Source organism: Trichechus manatus, unplaced genomic scaffold (genome assembly GCF_000243295.1).
Source record: "Trichechus manatus latirostris isolate Lorelei unplaced genomic scaffold, TriManLat1.0 scaffold00050, whole genome shotgun sequence".
Classification (NCBI taxonomy): domain Eukaryota; kingdom Metazoa; phylum Chordata; class Mammalia; order Sirenia; family Trichechidae; genus Trichechus; species Trichechus manatus.
Genome location: NW_004443986.1, coordinates 1,131,439 through 1,152,100, shown reverse-complemented (window position 1 = coordinate 1,152,100; position 20,662 = coordinate 1,131,439). Strand labels below are relative to the sequence as shown.

At 37.3% G+C, this 20,662-nt stretch overlaps 1 protein-coding gene across 6 annotated transcripts in view; it reads left to right on the top strand.

Moving 5' to 3' along the window:
• Window positions 1–20,662, top strand: part of DGKB (diacylglycerol kinase beta) — a 782,610-nt gene that overhangs the window by 80,880 nt on the left and 681,068 nt on the right. For 5 of the 6 annotated variants that reach the window (XM_004377414.2, XM_023732276.1, XM_023732275.1 and 2 more), the window contains exon 1: window positions 9,482–9,684. In XM_004377414.2, coding sequence (XP_004377471.1) covers window positions 9,615–9,684 — 70 coding nt within the window. In that variant the 5' untranslated portion in view covers window positions 9,482–9,614. Of the gene's footprint in view, window positions 1–9,424; window positions 9,685–20,662 lie in introns of those variants that run through there. The other variant, XM_004377415.2, reaches the window with a different exon arrangement.

Genomic DNA, 20,662 nt, shown 5'->3' with positions numbered 1-20,662 from the left:
CTTTGTATTAGTTTTATGATCTCTATTTCATTTGTTTCTGCTCTAATCTTTATTATTTCCTTTCTTCTTGTGACTTTGGGTTTCTTTTGCTGATCTCTTTGTATTTGGTGGAGTTGTACAGTTAATGTTTTGATTTTGGCCTGTTGTTCTTTTTGATGTGTGTGTTTATTGCTGTAAATTGACCTCTAAATACTGCTTTGCTGTGCCCCAGAGGTTTTGGTAAGATGTGTTTTCATTCTTACTTGATTTTGTGAATTTTTTTATTCCATCCTTGATTTCTTCTATAACCCAGTCATTTTTAAGAAAGGTTTTATTCAGTTTCCATGTATTTGATTTCTTTTCCTTGCCATTTCTGTTATTGATTTCTACATTTATGGCATTATGCTCAGAGAAGATGTTTTGTGCTATTTCAATGTTTGGATTTTGTTAGGGCTTACTTTGTGGCCTAAAATGTGATCTATTCTGGAGAATGTTCCATGTGCACCGGAAAAGAATGTATACTTGGCTGCTGTTGGGTGGATATATCTAAGAGGTTGACTTGGTTGATTGTGGCATTTAGATCTTCTGTGTCTTTATTAAATTTCATTCTACATGTTCTCCCCTTCACTGAAAATGGTGTTTTGAAATCTCATACTATTATTTTGGAACTGTCTATTTCTCTTTCTAATGCAGTTAGAGTTTCTTTTATGTATTTGGAACCCTGTCAGTGGGTTTGTATACACTTATTGTAGTTATGTCGTCCTGGTATATTGACCCATTAATCATTATATAGTGTCCTTCCTTATCCTTTATGGTGGATTCTGCTTTAAAGTCTATTTTATCAGAGATTAATATTGCCACTCCTGCTCTTTTTTGGTTATTGTTTGCTTGATCTATGCTTTTTCCCATCCTTTGGGTGTTAGTTTGTTTCTTTGTGTCTAAGATGTTTCTCTTTTAGACTGCATATGGATGGCTCATGGTTTTTTATTTTTTATTTTTATTTTTTACCATTCTGCCACTCTTTGTCTCTTTATTGGTACATTTAGTCCATTTATGTTCAGTATAATTGTTCACAGGTATGAGTTTACTGCTGTCATTTTGTTTTTTTGTGGTGTTGACAGTTTCTTTGTTCTATTTAATTTTCTGTGTTGAGTTCTTTTTGTTTATGGATTTATGGATTTTCTTTTCATCTCTTTCATTATTGTTGATTTTATGTTCACTGAGTCTTCATGTTTTTCTTATTTTGTATTTTGGTGGGTAGGTTTGTTAGCTTCCTTTGTGTTTACCTTGAAATTTACCATTATTTTTCTAAGTTTAAACCAGTCTTTTATTTCTTGATATTGCCTTCACTTCCTCTCCATATAGAAGCTCTGTGACTACACTGTTTATTCCCTTTTTTTTGTTTTGACGCTGTCATCGTTTACACAGTGATGTCTCTGGTTCCCTATTTTCAGTCTTTTAGCTTTGTGTTGTTATCTGGGTTTGTATCTGGTTGATCTTTCCTGTGTCCTAGTCTTGGATTACTGTCTGATGCTTTTGATTCTCTAACCGGAGGACTTCCTTTAATATTTCTTGTGATTTTGGTCTGATTTTTACATATTTCCTTTATTTCCGCTTATCTGGAAATGACCTAATTTCATCATCGTACTTGACAGACTGTTTTGCTGGATATATAATTCTTGGCTGGCATTTTTTTTTTTTTTTTTCCTTCAGGGCTTTATGTATGTTATCCCATTGTCTTCTTGCCCGGATGGTTTCTGCTGAGTAATCAGAGCTTAGTCTTATTGGTTTTCCTTTGTAGGTGACTTTTTGTTTATCTCTAGCAACTCTCAGGATTCTTTCTTTGTCTTGAGTTTTGGCAAGTTTGACTATGATATGCCTTGGTGAGTTTCTTTTGGGGTCTATCCTGAATGGGGTTCATTGAGATTCCTGGATATATATCTTCTCATCTTTCATGATGTGAAGGAAGTTTTCTGCCAGCAAATCTTCAACAATTCTCTGTTTTCCATTATCCTCTTCTGTTCTGGTACTCCGATCACTTGTAGGTTTTTCCTCTTGATAAACCCGTTCCCGTTACCATTGAGTCGATTCTGACTCATAGCGACCCTATAGGACAGAGTAGAACTGCCCCATAGGGTTTCCGAAGAGTGCCTGGTGAATTTGAACTGCCGACCTTTTTTGGTTAGCAGCCGTAGCTCTTAACCACTCTGCCACCAGGGTTTCTTCCTTTTGACAGTATCACACATGATTCTTAGGCTTTCTTCATTTTTCTTCATTCTTTTTTTCTGATTTTTCCTCAAACAAATTGGTGTCAAGGGTTTTATCTTCAATTTCCTTAATTCTGACTTCCATTGTCTCATTTCTGCTCCTATGAACTTCTGTTGAGTTGTATACTTATGAAATTTTATTCTTAATCTTTTGGATATCTAGTTACTGTTTTTGTATGGTTTCTAGTAGCCTGTTTATTCTGTGATTTTGTTCTAGTATTGTTTTCGTGAATTCTTCCATTGCTTTGTCTGTGTGTTCCTTGGTTTTATCTGAGTTTTGCCTGATCTCTTGGAGAGCTCTGTATGTTAGTCTTTTGAATTCTTTATCAGAGAGTTGCATTGCCTTATCTTCCTCCGGAATGTTTTTGGTTCCTAGTTTGGTCACTTGCTGGAACCGTCTTGTCCTGCTTCTTTATGTGATTTGATATTGACTGGTGTCTCTGAGGCATCAATAAGTTATATTTTTTTTTTATTGTATTTTTGGTTACTACATTCTGACTTTTTGTTTTGTTTTATTATGTCCAAGTAGGCTGGGCATGTGTGCTACTACTCTGGTCATTAATCTGGCCTCGTTGAAGCTCTCACCTCCTGTCTTCAGGTGGTTGGGGCAGCTATTAGCTGTGTGAGCCCAGAAGTCTGTTCACTGTTCTTGAGGGACTGCTGAAGATGTAGGAGGTGTTTTTGGTGGGGTGATGAATCTGTCCTGCTGGTCACCTGGCCATAGGTACAGGGGGTTTTCTCCCTGGTCATTGGATTGGGTGTTGTGTGTGTGCTCCACTGCTTACCGGTTTGTCGGGCACAGGTGCTTGGGTTATCGGTCACCAAGTGTGTGGTGTGGAGACTCTCAGCTACACTTCTGAGTGGTCAGGAATGCTTGGGGGTTTTTGGAGCAGGCACAGGTCTCTGGTTGCATTGGGGGTAAGGCAGATGGCTGTTGGCTGCCCCTGGATACCTGGATGGAGGGCTTGCCCCTGCCCACTAGAACGCATAGTGGAGGGGATGGTACTGCATCTGATCCTTGTCACCCAGTGCCATTGGCTGGAGGAATTGGGGGGCACCACTGATTTTCAGGCCCCTGTCCTGGGTGGCTAAATGGTGTGGCTGGTACCACTGGCCCTCTGGTCCCTGATGTGGGTGGGTGAGGCTGCTTATTAGCGAGCAGGGCAGTGTTAAATGCCACAAATCTGCAACTCCCACTTGGCTGCTGCAGATAAAAATGGGCTTAAGCTGGAAGCCCTGCCCATTTTGTCGTAATGAGGGAGCACTGTTCCAGGTCGCCCAGCAAAGCACTGACGTGAGTGATCAGTAGCGGTGAAGAGCACTGCCAGTCCGTGGACCCCCTACGCCAGTGGCTGGGCGAAGAGGCGGGTGCCTCTGAACTGGGCTGTGAGTTCCAGGCTTGGGGTGTGACAGTGTATGGGGATGGATGAGGAGAAGGGGGTGCTCCTCAGCTGTGGAGCTTTGGTTGGGGAAGAGGTATGGTGTGTGCGTGGTGGATTTAGGAGCTTGCACTTAGCTTTCACAGGTCTGGTGTCACTCCTGTTTGATTTTGGAGGTGTGTGCAGTTTTGCTGCTGCTTAGCTGCACCAGATGGGGTGGATTTCCACTGGGGATGTTGCTGCGTGGCTCAATCTGCATACACTGTGCAGATTCAGCTAGCAGGACCCAGAAATCTGGCAACCTGTAATTCCCCATTTCTGCTGTTTTTGAATTGTCTCTCCTTCCACCTGTCGTTCAGTCTGATTCTTCAGCTTTGTCTTTGATGCTTAGGCTTCCTAGATTGTCATATACATCTAATTTACTTGTTTTTTTCAGGTCTTTGTTGTAAGAGGGATGACAGTGACTGACTATTCTGCCATCCTGGCCCGGATTCCCCTGGCCCCTTCTTTATGTACTATTTTCCCTTCCTCAACTTCAATGGCTCTTTTAAACTCTCCCACCCACATTATTCTTTGTGCAAAAGGAAAGAAGTAGGTTCATTTAACAAATATATATTGAGCAGCTACTATGTGTTAAGCACTACTGTAATCGCTGGGAAAACAGCAGTAAAAAAAGAGATGAAACCCCCCTTGTGAGGCTTATATTTTAGTCAGCACCTACAAGAGGATGTTGATGTAGAATCTAATAGAGAGGGATGGATGAATCAAAGCCAGATCCAATAAGTGTTTTTAGTTGCTTTGTCTTTTTTGTGGAATCTCTTCAAGGTTCAAATCCACTCATGTTGGCCTTGATTTTAGTGCAAGCATAAAAATATTAAATAATATAAATAAAATATTTGATGATAAAAAAAGTTTTATTAGAAACAAATGAAACAGAGATTGAGGGATGGTGTGTATGTGCGTGCAATTTTAAATTGTATGACCAGGTGAGACCTTGCTGAGAAGACGGCATTCATGTAAAGATCAGAAGAATGTCAGTTAACCAGTCATTTTAAATTTGAGTTTATACTTAACTTTCAGTCTCTGCATGGTGCAAAAGATTAATGTGCTCGTCTGCTAACTGAAAGGTAGGAGGTTCAAGTCTACCCAGAGGTGCCTCAAGAGAAAGACCTGGCTATCTACTTTTGAAAAACTCAGCCACTGAAGACACTATGGAGCATAGTTCTACTTGATATACATGGGGTCTCCATGAGTCAAAGTTGAATCAATTACATTTTTTTTTTAAAACATAACTAACCAGAGAATTTTAATAAATTTTGGATTAATCAGCTGAGTACAGAGCTATAATTTATTTTTACTATTATACTGTATTAATTAACTTATTATTGTTGTTACTTTGTCAGAGGAGCCTCTGGAATCACCTTAGTTCATGACTATCCAAGAACACCAAGGTGATTTGGGAATAGACAATATCAGGGAAAGGTGAGCCAGCTGAAGACGTGAATTAAGAAGCTATTGCAACAACTAAGTGAGAGAGAAAGGAACTAAATGAACACATTGACATTTTCCCAAAATGAATGAGTGATCATGTCTTTCACCTTTTTGTAGTCCTTTCATTGTTGCTTATTTCCTTTAGGATAATGTGAGAAATCTTTTCTACCATTAAAGTCCCTCCAAAAACTGGTCTCTTGCTGGTTTCTCCAGCCTTAGGTCACAATTATTGCTTAAAAGTGGATCCTTTTGCTCCATCCACACTGGACCATATACTCTTCCTTACCTTTGTCTTCCCCCATATAGCTTTCTTATACTGAAAAACTCCCATCATTTACCAAGTGTCAGCTTCAGTGTCACAAAATTCTAGGAACTCTGACTTCCCATTCCCCCTCAGGTCTAGGTAGATGCCTCTAATGTTTCCCCATGGCACTTATCATACTTGCAAACATCTGTCTACTTATCTGTTTCTTTGAATGAATGAATGAATGATTATCCAAAAGCTTTGGTATAGTACCCTGGAAGGCGAAGACATGCCTTGCATCTTTACTGCTCATCCTAGCCTGGTGTCTGAGAATAGAAGTACTGGTTATTGAATAAAGTTATAAATGAAGTGAATGAGTGAATAAATACTAAAATGTACATCTAGCTTCAGTGATAAAATATGACCACAAGTTGTATATAATCATAAGAGTGGCGGACCCCTTCTGTGACTGTAAGAATTTTGTGCTAAATAATTAGTGATAGTCTTGGCAAGTATATGAGTTCAAATGAGCTATTTTATTATATATGCATTAGGGAATATATGTTTAGATATTTTGTGAGTAATTTATTTCTACTCTCTGTCTTATTATAAAGGAGCCCCGGTGATGCAGTGGTTAAAGCTCTCGGCTGCTAACCGAAAGGTCGGTGGTTCAAACCCACCAGCCACTCAGTGGGAGAAAGATGTGGCAGTTTGCTTCTGTAAAGATTACAGCCTTGGCAAACCCTATGGGGCAGTCTTATTCTGCCCTGTAGGGTTGGTATGAGTCAGAATACACTGTATGACAAAAGGTTTTTGGTCTTATGATAAATAAGGAATATTATCAGGCCTAATTTTGCCAACATTCGCAATTTTGTCTCTTAGGAACTGCGTATAGCCACTAGAAACAAAAAATAGAAAGAAGAATGGCTTTAACAAAATAAAAGTTTTTTTTTTTTTTTTTTTAACCCCTATAAATAAACATGTACACCTGGGGCTCGTAAAGAATAACTTTTTTTTTTTTTTTTTTTTTTTAATGTAAAAAGATTAGAGGTAGGCAGTCTAGGGTAATAGTCCCCAGACTTTTTCTCTGAAAGATCACCTAGTTAATATTTTAGGCTTTGCAGGCCATCTAGTGTCTGTTACAACTACTCAACTCTGTCATTATAGCATGAAAGCAGCTACTGAGTATATGTAAACAAATGAGTGTGCTTGTGTTCTGATAACAACTTTATTTACAAAAACAAGCAATGACCTGAATTTGTCCCACTGTCTGTACCTCTGGTCTATTTATGGGAATTTAATAACCTTAGCATATGGCTTTTGTTTTAAAGTTTAAATCAACAGAACAAGAAATTACTGGATTTGCAGCTATCACATCAACATTCCAAGTAGGAAAAAAAGAAAAAAAAAACCCATTGCTGCTGAGTCGATTCCCCATAGGGTTTCCAAGGAGCCGATTCGAGCTGCCGACCTTTTAGGTTAGCTGCTGTAGCTCTTAACCACTACACTACCAGGACACTTGTCAGATGCCTCATCTAATGCTTTGTTCAACATCTACTTACATGTCATTGGCCAATTATGGATGCGAGGGAGAATGGGAAATTTAGTCACTTAGATGAACATACGTTCATTCATAGTGAAGTCAGATTCTGTTACCACGGAAGCAAGGGAAAACAGATAGGGGTGGACTTCTAACAGTCTGTGCCACACCTACCAGATTCCAATCACTCATTGTCTGTTTTTCTTCTTCGTCCTAAGGGAACACTATTAGTTCCTACCTCGTGTAGTTATGAAGACTGGATGATCTAACACACAAACACTGTGAAAAGAAAGTTCAATTTACATTGTAAGCACTTAATAAAGCTAACACATTGTTGGGATTTTTATTAATTTATTCTTATGTTGTATGTTTTAGGAGCCCTGGTGACAGTGGTTAAAGTGCTCGGGTGCTAACTAAAAAGTTGACGGTTGGAACCCACCAGCCACTCCACAATAGAAAGATGTGGCAGTCTGCTTCTGTAAAGATTTACAGCTTTGGAAACCCTATGGGGCAGTTCTACTCTGTCCTATAGGGTATCTATGAGTTGGAATCTCCTGGATGGCAGTGCATGGGTGGTGGGTTGTATGTTTTGATCTTTGCTGTATCCCCAGTGCCTACAATTGTGTCTGGCACACAGGAGAGTTCTATAAACATTTTTTGAATGAATAAATAAACTACCAATATCACCAGTTATGATTTTTGGGTTGCAGGCAACGGAAACTGACTCTAGCCAACTTAATTCTTTTTTAAAAGAATTTACTAGCTTCTAGAGTTAACAAGATAGCCAGAGAACCAGGGTCAAAAAGGGACAGGTGTCAGAAAAAAAAAGCCAGAAGTACCCGTAGTAGGAAATAATTGATCCAATTAGCCTGTCATGGATTGTTGTTATCAGGTGCCGTTGAGTCAGTTCTGACTCATAGTGACCCTGCCTACAACAGAAGGAAACACGGCCCAGTCCTGTGTTATCCTCACAATAGTTGCTATGTTTGAACCCATTGTTGTAGCCACTGTGTCAAACCATTTCATTAATGGTCTTTCTCTTTTTCGTAGATCCTCTTTTCACCATGTCCTCGAATCACTCCACTCAACATTTAAAGCCCTCAGAGAGAGAGCCTAATATGCCAAAAGTGACTGAATCATCTGTCTCTTTGGCTAGAGGAAAACAGAACACCTTGTTTTATAGTCCTACCAAAATTGCACATAATTAGAGAGAATCAAGATATTAAGATGAAATCAGTGTGAAGGATGAAATTAGCAGGAAGAAACTGGGTGGAAGAAATGTTCACCACACGGTCCCGTTCCTTTTTAGTTTGTGTGCTTCCAGAAAGTCAAATAAAAGTCAGTAAAAGCCTCACATGGGGAAGGAAAAGAGACCTAGCAATTTGGTCTCTGCTAACACATTAGTGCCTTCATTTTTCAAATGAAATAGCAAACCTTCACCTTGTAAAGTTGAGTGCAGTAATCCTGAATGGATAAACCAACAAGAAAAATTCTACAAGGCAAGAAAGACTGGATGTGATATTGTAGAACAGTAGTAAAGAGATACTGAAGTGAGGTGAAGTACTAAGGCCAAATGAGCTTTGTCCACAGGGATACTTCGGCTTTATGTAATGACATCTGTACAAAGAAGCTTTCCAATGGTACAGCTTCATAAACCTTCCAAGCTTTTTTTTTCTGATACTTTATTTTCTAAAAAGACCACAGTGCCAGCCATGTTGATTACTGATCAGTTCATTATAGTCTCTAATAAAAAGTTGAAACCAGCTGGATTTTCACTTTGTTTGCCTTTATCGATCTAGCCAGTAAATGTAGTTCTGTGACAACCTAGAGATTTATTTTTAAGCACGATTCAGAATAAGTATCATCTAACTATCATTATGCAAATCTCTTTCCCAGATAACTGTCAGACATTTGGAATTGCTTTAACTTAGTAAATTTTACTGAATTTTTTTAACTTGTAAAATTAGAATTATTCTCTTTATTCACTTGATAGAAAAACAAAACAAAACAATTCATCCAACACCCAAAACTGATTTGATTAATTGCAAATGTGTGTGCCATCACTGAGGACCAATCCAAGTAATTGTTGGGATTCTAGTAAAGTAGTAGATTGTATATGCAGGCAACCGTAGAACTTTCTCTAAGAATTTGTCTCTAAATTTTATACATAATGTTTAGATATTGAAGAAATGATGGGATCAGATTGATAAAAATGATACCCTCATCTGCTTTTAAGATGTGAACTTTATACAAAGGAACAAAAAAGCTTGCCTGTATGATACTAGACTTTATAAAATTTTTCTTCACATCATGTACTTTAAATTATACCTATCTGTGATTTATCAGGAAATATATATAAAAATGACCATTGTAAAGTAAATGAGCAACTAGAGTATTATAAAAAAATAGTAACTTTGAATTGCATTATTTAGAAATTAAGAATTCTTAATATTTTATAACTCGTCCTTTTTTTCTTTTTGCTATAATGCTAATTTTTTTTATCTTTATGTTTTTCTTTCTGCAGTGCTTTAATACATTATTGAAACTACAGACTCACATCCACAGCGGTTTCATGTTGACAGATTGCATGTTTTGAAAGCCTGAGGTATTTTATCATGAAACATGCCATGTGGAATCTTTGAAGCATAGAGTTCTGCTAAACACCTGAATAAAGGATCCCTCACCTGGTATGTAAGAGAGTTCTCACCACCACAATGACAAACCAGGAAAAGTGGGCCCACCTTAGCCCCTCAGAATTTTCACAACTTCAGAAATATGCTGAGTGTAAGTATACATATTGATAATGTAATTTTTTTTGGCATTTATGCTAAAGAAGGTGTCATTTATTTACAAGAAGAGATCACAGATCCTGGTGATCACAGGGATAGATGCACATGTGTGTTTTGTGTTCGTTAATGGGTTGAGCTGAGACTACCTTTCCGGAATGAGAGACAGGAAAAGGGAAACTTAAATATCAAATCTTGAAGATAAAGAAACTAGGATGTTAGAGTCAAAGCTAAACTTGGAAACACCCCAGCTGTAATAGAAGTAAAGCAAAGGGAAAGATTTAGAAGGAGAGTGGAGACCTGTAATATTGTAACAGAGAAAAGGACAAGCAGGAGCAGAAATACAGTAATGAAGAAGTAAAAGGAAGTAAAAAAGGCAGTTATATTTGAGTCAATATGGCCTGACTCTAGATCATGAAGAAGGGAAAGAGTAAAGTTGTTTTTGTTAGGAAATAAAACATTTCAAAAGAGACTGGGATTAGGGAATTGTAGATACATTGTAGAATTGAAATTGCAGATTGTCTAATGAAGAGAAATTGTTGGGTCCTTGCACCAACTTGTTTAGTGTGTGCATTTATACAAAAGATAGACCTAGCAATTCACTTTACAGAAGGCTATTTTTAAGTATTACATTTCTTAAGACATGCACAATTGGTTTACAAGTTATTTATTTTTTACCCAAGATTTTCAGAATTATTTGTTCTTCACAATAGAGGGTCAGTGACACGTATGAATAGCAGCTACGTCGAAGTATTAAAAAGGAAAGAGGGAAGGAACTAATAATAGGAGACACTGGAAAGGTTTGAATGAGGATGAGTAGAGAAGAAGTAACACATAAAAAGTTTAATAAGAATTGTGAGAGTGGAGAAAATCACATGGTGACTGGAAGAATAAAATGCAAGATATGGAAAACAGGAAAAGAATGAACAACATTTAATAATGAAAAAGGCAAAATTTGAAGGAGCTGCAATACTTAAGGCAGAGAGGAACCATGGCACATATGGGATGGGCATCAGGAATTAGTTGATCATTATTGTGAAAGAGAGCAAGAGAAAAGGCTTAAACACAGAAAGGGGATTTGAAATAGTAAGAAACAGACGCAATAGTAACTGAATAATAACACTGACATTCACAGGGTACATATTATGACTCAGAAACATTAATAAATACTAGATGATTATTTATTAGCTAAGGAGCCCAGGTGGCGTAGCGGTTAAAGCCATCAACTGCTAACTGGAAAGTCCACAGTTTGAAACCACCAGCTGCTCCACAGGAGAAAGATGTAGCAGTCTGCTTCTGTAGAGATTTACAGCATTGGAAACCCTATGGGGTTGCTATGACTTGCAGTGGGTTTTGTTTTTTTTGGTATATCATCTTAAAGGGCCAGTTTCACAGGTGCTCAAGAGTCTAGGTATTGCAGGGAGTAAGGGTGTTGGCAGGTATTTGAAAATCCAGATGGACATGTGCATTTTCTTAGTCAATAATAATAAAAGAACAACTAATATCATGTGAGCTTAGAAATTTTTTGACATCAAACTGTAGTCTTCATACTCAAAATTGGGCCATCAAAAACACAATTACTCTATGCACATATAAAGAAAATTTAGCCTAGAGTGGCTGCAGTCTTGTTTCTTTTCTGCATTCTTATACTCAGTCATTTCTAAATTAAAAAAAATGATCAACCTATGGTTTCCAATTTCTATACAATCTTTGCTATTGTGGAATATCTAATCATTAAGTAAATATTTCTGAGCATCTTCTTTAGGGAGGAGGGTACAGGAAATACAAATATAAACCGATATGGACCCTTTCTTCAAGGGATTTACAGTTTAATGGGACTAGAAACTAATGGATAAATGACACTATATCTAGGCAGAATATTGTAACTGCTGCAAAAGTTTAGCATTGTTTAGGTTTTAGAATTCAATTGGAGATGGGGAAAGAAGGTGAAGTTTTTATGTAACAAGGGGGTTTAGAAATGAATCTTGAAAAGCAGGATTAGATAAATGGGCAAGAAAATAATATGGATAAAAACTAAAATTCAGCATATATTTGAGGAAGAGAGACCAGCCACATTTAGTCACACCGCAAATGAAAGAGTAAGTGGAGTTAATGTTGTTAAAAAAAAAAATGAGATGAAATCAAATTATGAAGGGCTGAGTTTAGAGTGAGATAAACAGTGAAGAGTCATTGTAGGGCTGTAAGTAGTGGAGTGACATGAGTAATGCCATGCTTCACAGAGTTTAATCTGGCAACTGACAGTGGTATACGGTAATGGAAAGATATTAGAGGCAGTCCAGTTAGCAAGCTGTTGGAGGAGACTATATAGTGGGCTCAAGCATAACGATTGTGAGGATGGCACAGGACCAGGCAGTGTTTCATTCTGTTGTTCATAGGGTCACTATGAGTCAGAAACGACTCGACGGCACCTAACAACAACAACAACATATAATGTGGGTGATGAAAAATGACTGGAGAAGGGGAGATTTGGATGTTTCAACATTAGGACTAATAGAGCAGAGCTTGACAAGCCATAAAAAATGGGAATTGATGAGAGAGACAGAGAGAGAATGAATCTAATTTAACTCCAATTTTGACTTTGACGATTAGGGTGACAATACATATGTGGAAAAGTCAGTAAAAGGAACTACATAAGTAAAGAAAACATTGAGTTTGGTTTAGACTATGTTGAACTTGGCTTGATTATTAAAATTTTAAAATAATTATTAAAATATTTTCCAGTGTCTGGGTACTTTAAACAAAAAGTGCTTATAGAAACAATAGGTAAATTATTTCCATGATAGCTACAATATCATTTATAATGACTGTTGCTCAGATATTTAAATTTTCTTTGTATTTCTAAGTGGACAGACATTTCTACTAAATTATTAAATGCATTTCAGGCAGCTACTTTTATTGGCTAAGGAATATGGGGCTACAATTATTTACATCACAGGAATCAATTTACGGGAATGTCTAAGACAAATGGTAATAAAATTATCATAAATGTAAAAGATGTAAATGTTAAGACACAAATTTATGAGGGTTCAATAAATTGATAATACCAAGTGAAAAAGTGAATGTAAAATGTTAAAGGAATTTTATGAGCAGACAGACTATCAGTAATACAAGTTGACATGGTGAGTGTAAAACATTAAAATGAATTTTACAAGAAGACAAGCTAACAGGTTAACTGTGAATAGAAAAGAAAAAGTGTCTATTCCCTTGAACCCTGGTGGTGGAGTGAGTGGAGCCCTGGTGGCGCAGTGGTTAAGAGCTACGGCTGCTAACCCAAAGGTCAACAGTTCGAATTCACCAGCGGCTCCTTGGAAACCCTATCAGGCAGTTCTACTCTGTCCAATAAGTTTGCTATGAGTTGGAATTGACTTGACGGCAAGAGGTTTGGTTTTGTTTTTTTTATTCCGTGATCATTAGACTTGTTCATCTTTTTAAATAACCAAGACCACAGGAAAAGTGCTAGACTTACTCCTTTAAGAAGATTCCTGTGTAATTAGGAAGCAAAGCATATAGTGATTAGAATGTATCCTTGTGTAATAAATTGCCATTGTCAAAATATAACTGGAAGCAAACTTATTATCCAGAAAGTTATAAAAGTAGTACCTTTCCCATGCTATTCAATACATGTGATCAAGTGTATCAAGTGTATCAGTGGCATTTACGGGTCTGAGCTGTCGTGCTGTAATGCAATATTTAGAAAGTGATGTTCCTCCTTACTGTGTCAGAAAAGTGGTATATTGGATTCACTTTCTTGAGTTTACTTATTTTGTATCTTTCAATATGGAAGTTGTTTGTATGCATTAAATGAGGAAATATTAAAAAGAAAACGTTGATTTAAGGTTAAGTTTACAACATGGTAAGATTATATGTAGTATACATTCAATAAGTGCTTTTTAATGTTTTTTTGGGATGGGGATGAATGAGCTTATGGAACTCCTACCCCAGTAAAATCTAAATCATTACTTCCAAACCATGAAGATCATCTTCTCAAGTTACTTATTTGATGTTGGATTTTCTCCACAATCGTCACAATATACGCTGCAAGTCAGGATGTTTTCGTAACTTCCAGCCTTTTTTCATTATTGAGGTAAACAGGGTGATTTAGCACAGCATTCCTGGTAAGGCAGCCAGCACATCAGACAGCCTATGTTCAAATCCTGACTCTTCCATTATTTGGATATCTGACGTTGGGCTTACTTAACATCTCTGTATCTCATTTATTGCAACTATAAAGTGGGGAAGATAACACATACGCGTGTTGTAAGTATTAAATTGAATGGGTTAATGTATGTGATGTAATTAGAGCAGCACCTGGCAAGTAGTAAATGATATGTGTTTATAATTATCATTTTAACAAAGAGGCAGTGAATGTGTTATGTTGGCTGTTTGAACATATTGTTGATGATCAAGTAGAAAAGTGCCACATTTCTGAACATGAAGATTTGGTACTTTTTTTTTTTAATGTAAAAACTAGATTCTTCCTACAAAGTAGAAACTTCTGATACTCTTGGCGGCCTCGGTTCTGTGTTGTCCCCACAAATGCTGAAGGCAGCTAATGTGGAGCCTGCTGTGGCTGCCTACAGCATGCTGCAGCCATGCTCCTGTTTAGGGTTTCAGGCTGAGTCACTGCATGGAAGACATTGCCATTGACATGTGGGAGGGGAGTATAATTTTCTTCCCCACTCTTTCTATAAAGTCGTCCAAACTGCTTTTAGAAGATAAGGAGCTCTAACTCCTGCCGTGTAGAGAATTGAGCTTAAAACATTATGAGTCTATCGGCACTTCCTGCTGTGGTTCCAGAGTATAGCAAAGGGTTAAGAAACTCTGAGTCTTTTCATGAATAACAATATTTTGTGTGTAAAATCTATATGATATATCTAAGTGATTCATTGTTTACCCACATATTGTCACTTAGGATTGGCTTTTTATATGCTATATATAAATTTTGTTATATAGCATGTGAATTATTATTTTTTTTTTGAAAAATACTGTTATTATGGTGGAAACACTTGCAAGCTTTCATAAATTTCATACAGTTTATAGTAGCTGGCAGGAGCCCTCGTGGTGCAATGGTTAAAGAGCTTGGCTGCTAACCAAAAGGTTGGCAGTTCGAATCTACCAGTGGCTCCTTGGAAATCCTACAGGGCAGTTCCACTCTGTCCTACAGGATCACTGTGAGTTGGAATCGACTTGACGGCAATGGGTTTTTTTTTTGGTTTATAGCAGCTGGCATTGTAGAGAGTTGTAAAATTATGCTGAGCTTGTTCTTTTCAATAAGGACTAATGTGCCTAATATTTGGACCTAACGTACTATTTCTTCCATTGGAACGTGGCATGCAGTGCAGCTTAGTGGAAAAGAGTACAAGTTTTGCAGGCAAACAAATATTTGACAGTGTGAATCCTAGCTCCGTCTTCTACTTATTAGTGGTGTAACCTTGTGAATGTTCCATAAACTATCTGTGCCTCAGCTCTCTCACCTGAAAAAATAGAATACCACTTCAAAGTGTTTTAGGATTTAATGAAACCATAATCATCATCATAAAAAATAATAGGTTTTTAGTGTCTTGTGCTGAAAAATTTACAATTATCAACTCATTTAATTCTCACAATAAACCTCAGGGGTAGGTACATCATACCTGTTTCTGGCAAAGTCCCTGGCACATAGCCATGGCTCAATAAGTGAAAACAGTAATATTTAGTATATGCTTGTTGTGAAGACTAATATGTTAAGGAATAGTTATTAACCATGTTTCCAAAACAGGGAAAACGAAAACCTGGGTCCCAGAACCTCATATCTCCCTCAGTCACAGACATCCCCCAAAGGGTTTTTGCATATACAACAAGGCAAAGAAGCTATGCTGCTGACTATGGCTTTGACCCCAAAATATCTTTCTGGTCTGTTACTCTGGTTGATTAGACTGGACCATGTGTGAACTTCAGTGATGTTCTGCCTAAAATAGAGACAGGTTTAAGCATTCTACCCACACTCATTCCTCCTTGTCCTTGGAACCTCCCTCACTGAAGCAATTTTAGGAAAAATATATCCAAACTCTTTTCTATTTTCAGTACATTTATTCGTCTCCTTAGGAACTCCACCCACTAGCGTGGTGACCTAATTGTGCCTTTGAGGTATGTTTTGTGCTTAATCCATACAAGATGGGATAAAGAGAATGGAGAGGGAGAAGAGCAACCTCTGCCCACATATGTCTTCGATTTGCTGTTAACCAATTTTAGATTACACCCTAGCTCTCCTTCCTATTTTGCCATGCTGGGATTAGCTTTTATTTCTGGGCCTATGTCCTGTGTTAGACTGACCCTATTTTGAGAGACCAAGCCAATTTTTGATAATTACTCTTTTTGTACAAGATAAAAGGAAAAATGCCATAGGGCCTTTTAACATAGTGGCTGAGAGCACAAAATTTGGTGTGAGATACAACTGGGTCTGAGCTCTAGCAATGAGATAAATACCTCAGTTTCATCACCTATATCATAGGATCATGCTGATGGTTAAAAGTGAAAATGGATGTAAAAGGCTCAAGACATAATACATTATTGTTACAAGGATTGTGATAGTGGTGGCTGAGGTAGTTTAATGTCAAATGCACACTTACACAGACTAAATAATACATTAGAGTTGTACCGGAAATGGCTTGACTTACTTGAAAAGTCTTGTCATTGTCTCTGACGCTAGGTCTGCAGTTTGAATCTGGAACTCTATTTTAGATAAATCGTGTCTTCCATTCCTGGCCCTGTTTCTCTGATTTGCATTGATTAACTCGGCAGTCCCTGGCTCTGACCCAGATTGTATTTCTGAAATGTGTGTTAGCTGCATAATCTCTTTTGCCTTCTCTCTGGCTCTGGTTCCTAATTGTCATCCAGCCTCAAACTGAATTTCCTGGTGTTGAATTTTCTCAGTCCATATGCCTTAAATCTTGCAATAGTAAAAGCAAGTAAAAAAAAAAAAATGTGAATGTCTGAATTTTCATTATTTAGTGCTACAACAACAACAAAAAAAACACCGAACCCGTTGCCGTCAAGTCGATTCTGACTCATAGCGACCCTGTAGGACAGAGTAGAACTGTCCCACAGTTTCCAAGGAGCACCTGGTGGATTTGAACTGCTGACCTTTTGATTAGCAGCCTGAGCTCTTAACCACTATGCCACCAGGGTTTCAATTTAGTGCCATAAAGGCACGTAATTTTCAACGATGTTTAAACGTGTTGTTTTTAACTTTTCAGACTTGCCAAAAAGACAACTTTATTTAAATTTATGGTAAAACAAACTTTAATATTAAAGTAAGCACTTCTGAGGTGTACTGGTCAACATGGGCTAGATTAGGCTGTTATAAAAAGAAAATTCACCAAACTTTAGTGGCTTAACAAAACAGAAGTTTATTTCTCACTCATATTACATTCCAATCTGAGTCAGCAAGAGGTTCAGTCTCACATTGTCCTCAGTCAAGTTCCCAGTCGGATAGAGGCAACCAGAAGCTTTAAAGATTGGCAGAGTATTATGGACTGAATACTGCCCTGCCCCCCAAAAAATTTATATTGAAGTTCTAACCTCTGGTATGTGAATGTGAGTGTGACCTTGTTTGGAAATCAAGTCTTCAATGACGTTATCAGTTAAGTTAACATGAGGTCACACTGGAGCAGGGTGTGTCCTAATTTAATTATAGTGGTACCCTTATAAAAGGGAAGAGACACAGAAAGACAGACATAGGAGGAAGATAGCCATGTGAACATGCATCTACAAACTAAAGAACACCAAGAAATGCCTAGAACTACCAGAAGCTGAGAGAGACATGGCCCTGCTGACATGTTGATTTGGACTTGTAGCCTTCAGAACTGAGACAATAAGTTTCTGTTGTTTAAAGCCACTTAGTTTGTGGTATTTTATTATGGCAGTCCTGGGATATTAATACACAGAGAAAAAAGTGAGAGCTTGTCCATTGGGTGTTGGCTCTTAAAGCTTTCCTCTGTTTATGATATTTTTACATTTCTTTGCTCTAAGTAATTCATGTGGACACACCTAACTTCAAGGGAGTAGATAATTCCATTCCTTCAATAGGTGCAGTATTGGGGAGAACTGAAATATTTGTGGAAACTATTAATGTGTCCAGTATCACATGAGTAAAACATGGGCCTGCCATTTACTCTAGGACATTAGGCAAGTCTTAAAAACTTCTTTAAGCTTCAGTTTCTTCACCTATATGGTGATGATAATAATAACCCAAAACGCATTGCAGTGGAGTCAATTCTGACTCATAGTTACCCACAGGACAGAGGAGAATTGCCCCATAGGATTTCCAAGGCTATAATCTTTACAGAAGCAGACTGCCACATCTTACTTCCATGGACCCCCTGGTAAGTTCGAACTGCTGACCTTTTGGTTAGAAGCTGAGAGCTTAATTACTGCACAACCAGGACTCCAAGGATAATAATACCTACCTGTAAATAGTAACTCTTGTCATTATTATTATTGTGACAAATTATAACAAAAATTACCACTGAGCCTAATCTATCTTGAGTTATCTTCTTTATTCTTAACTCAGTTATAGCTTAAAGGTTAGTTGTTATTCACTAGTAGAAAAATGTCACAATATAAATGGTGTACAGGCAGAAGGAACTTAATGTTACACATTGGACATTTACTGAGTCAACTATATTGAATACCTTTTACTTGTAGGCATTATGCTTGGTTCCTGGTAATACAAAAATGAATATTGTAGTTCTTTCAATCAAAGAGCTTACAGTATGTTAGGATGGATAGATATGGTAGCAAATAATGATGAAGCATAGAAATGCTTTTTCAGAATGGCATATGTGTAAAACTCATGGAGAGCTTTTGACTGCTTCATGTGGATAGGAGTAGGATATGGGAATGGGATTTTAATTTGAATTAAAAGTATTGAATAAGGGTGAGAGAAGCAGATAAACTCCAAAGGAATGGAAAGAATGTGACACATTAGTAAAGAATTGGAAGTGTGTGTTTCTGTGTGAGTGCACACACATGCCTGTGCATGAGCATGCATGTAAATGTGTGTAAGCCCTGGAAATAAGGCTGAAGAACTCAGCAATAGTCATATCAAGTGGGCCCATGAATGCCAGTAATAAAAGATTGTCTACCGACATATAGTCCTGGGAAGACATTGAGGATGTTAACTGGGGAGACAGTGACATGGTAAGATTTGGATTTTAGAAAGAAACAAATACACAATATCATGGATGAAAAGAATACCAGAAACCACTTAGCAGAATATTTTACTGGTACTATTACTACGCTATTAAATGTGTAGAGTTACATTAAGGTGACAGAGAGGTAAGCACATACTCAAGAAGGTATCTGGAGGAAGAATGAACCAAATGCAGTCACCAACTGGATATGAGAACTCAGGAAGAAGGATAGGGTGTTTTGTGCTTCGCAGAGTAAGTTAATGAGGTTCAATTCAGGAAAGGAATGCAAAGGACAGGTTTAGAGAGAAAGTTAAGTGGCTTGGTTTTAGACATATTGAACCTTAGATTCCCATGGCATATCAGATTGAGATATAACTTAGGTACGTAGGTTTATAGGTCTGGAACTCAGAAAAGAGATCAGAGCTGGAGATATAGAATGGGTGTACTTTTGCATGTGGGCACTTAATTAAACCATGGGAGTAGATGAGATGGCCCAGTGGCAGCAGATTGTGTGAGGAGAGAAGGATGCAGATGGAATGGTAAAGAATATTATAAATAAGATTCAGTTGGAAGATGAGATATCCATGAAACAATTGAGAATCAATAACAAGAAAAGGAGAAACAAATGATAAATGGTATTCTAGACTCTGAAAATGAAAAGTGTTTCCAGAGGTGAGGTATCTCTTAAGATAATACCGAAATGCTTCTAGATTCTTCATCATTTAGAATGTCACTGGTGATATTAATAAGGGTTTTTTTTCTTTTTTAGAATAGTTGGTGCAGGGGGATGAGTGGAAAAGAAGAGAGGCAGGGAGAGTATATATCAGCGACTCTTTATAGAATCTTAACCATGAAAAAGAAGAGGAAGGATCATAGCTAAAATTAATAGGGTAAATAGAGGGATTTTGTTCTTCCACATAGGAGAGAAGAGCGTATTTATAGACCTAGAATGTAGGTGCAGATACAGCATATAAAGGGAATAATTTGTGAAGAAAAATTTTGATCCTCTGGCCAAATAATTGATTTTTGTTTTGGTTTTACTCAATCTTTTAAATTCATCTCTGCTGTTTATTTCCTTAACATATTTATTCTGGCCTTTAGCAAGTTACATAACCTTTTTAAAAGTTTAAGTTCCTCAACTGTGTAATTAAGAAAACAATACAGCCTGTCTCACAAGATTATTATAAGAATCAAATGAAATAAAATGAGTTTAAAGGCTTTGCAAACTGCAAAGCACCATACATAAGTTAATTATCACTTTTATTGTTATTAGAATGTTCAGGTTTTTTTTCTAATTTTTCTTTCCTTTTTCTGTAGTACAAGTTACCTCCTTCTCCCAAATACATATTTGTATTTCATTATTTATTGAACTTTAAGATTTGCTTCTCTGAGACTCTGTGAGCACAATGCACTTCTTCACTTAGTGGCCCAGTTCTCCTCCTTCACCTGTCAGAACAGTGTGTTTCTTAAATCCCGTAGCCACTTCCAAAGCCTTTCCCAGGCATCTTTAGAAGTAAAGATTATTTTTCTCATACCACAAATGTAAGTCTCAGTGATACTCATTTCCATTACTAGGAGTCAATGGGAAGATTTTGTGTGGTATGTTCAATAAATTTTGTGGTTTTTTTGTGATATTGATAAACCCACTGCTTTGCTCTATAGCACCAGAAGTGTGTGCATGTATGTAGTGTTTGATAACGAGGTACATTGTCAAGAGCATCCCTTTTTCTTACAATTATTGTCATCCTTGTTAGCTTGTTTTCAATGCTTTAGTATACAATG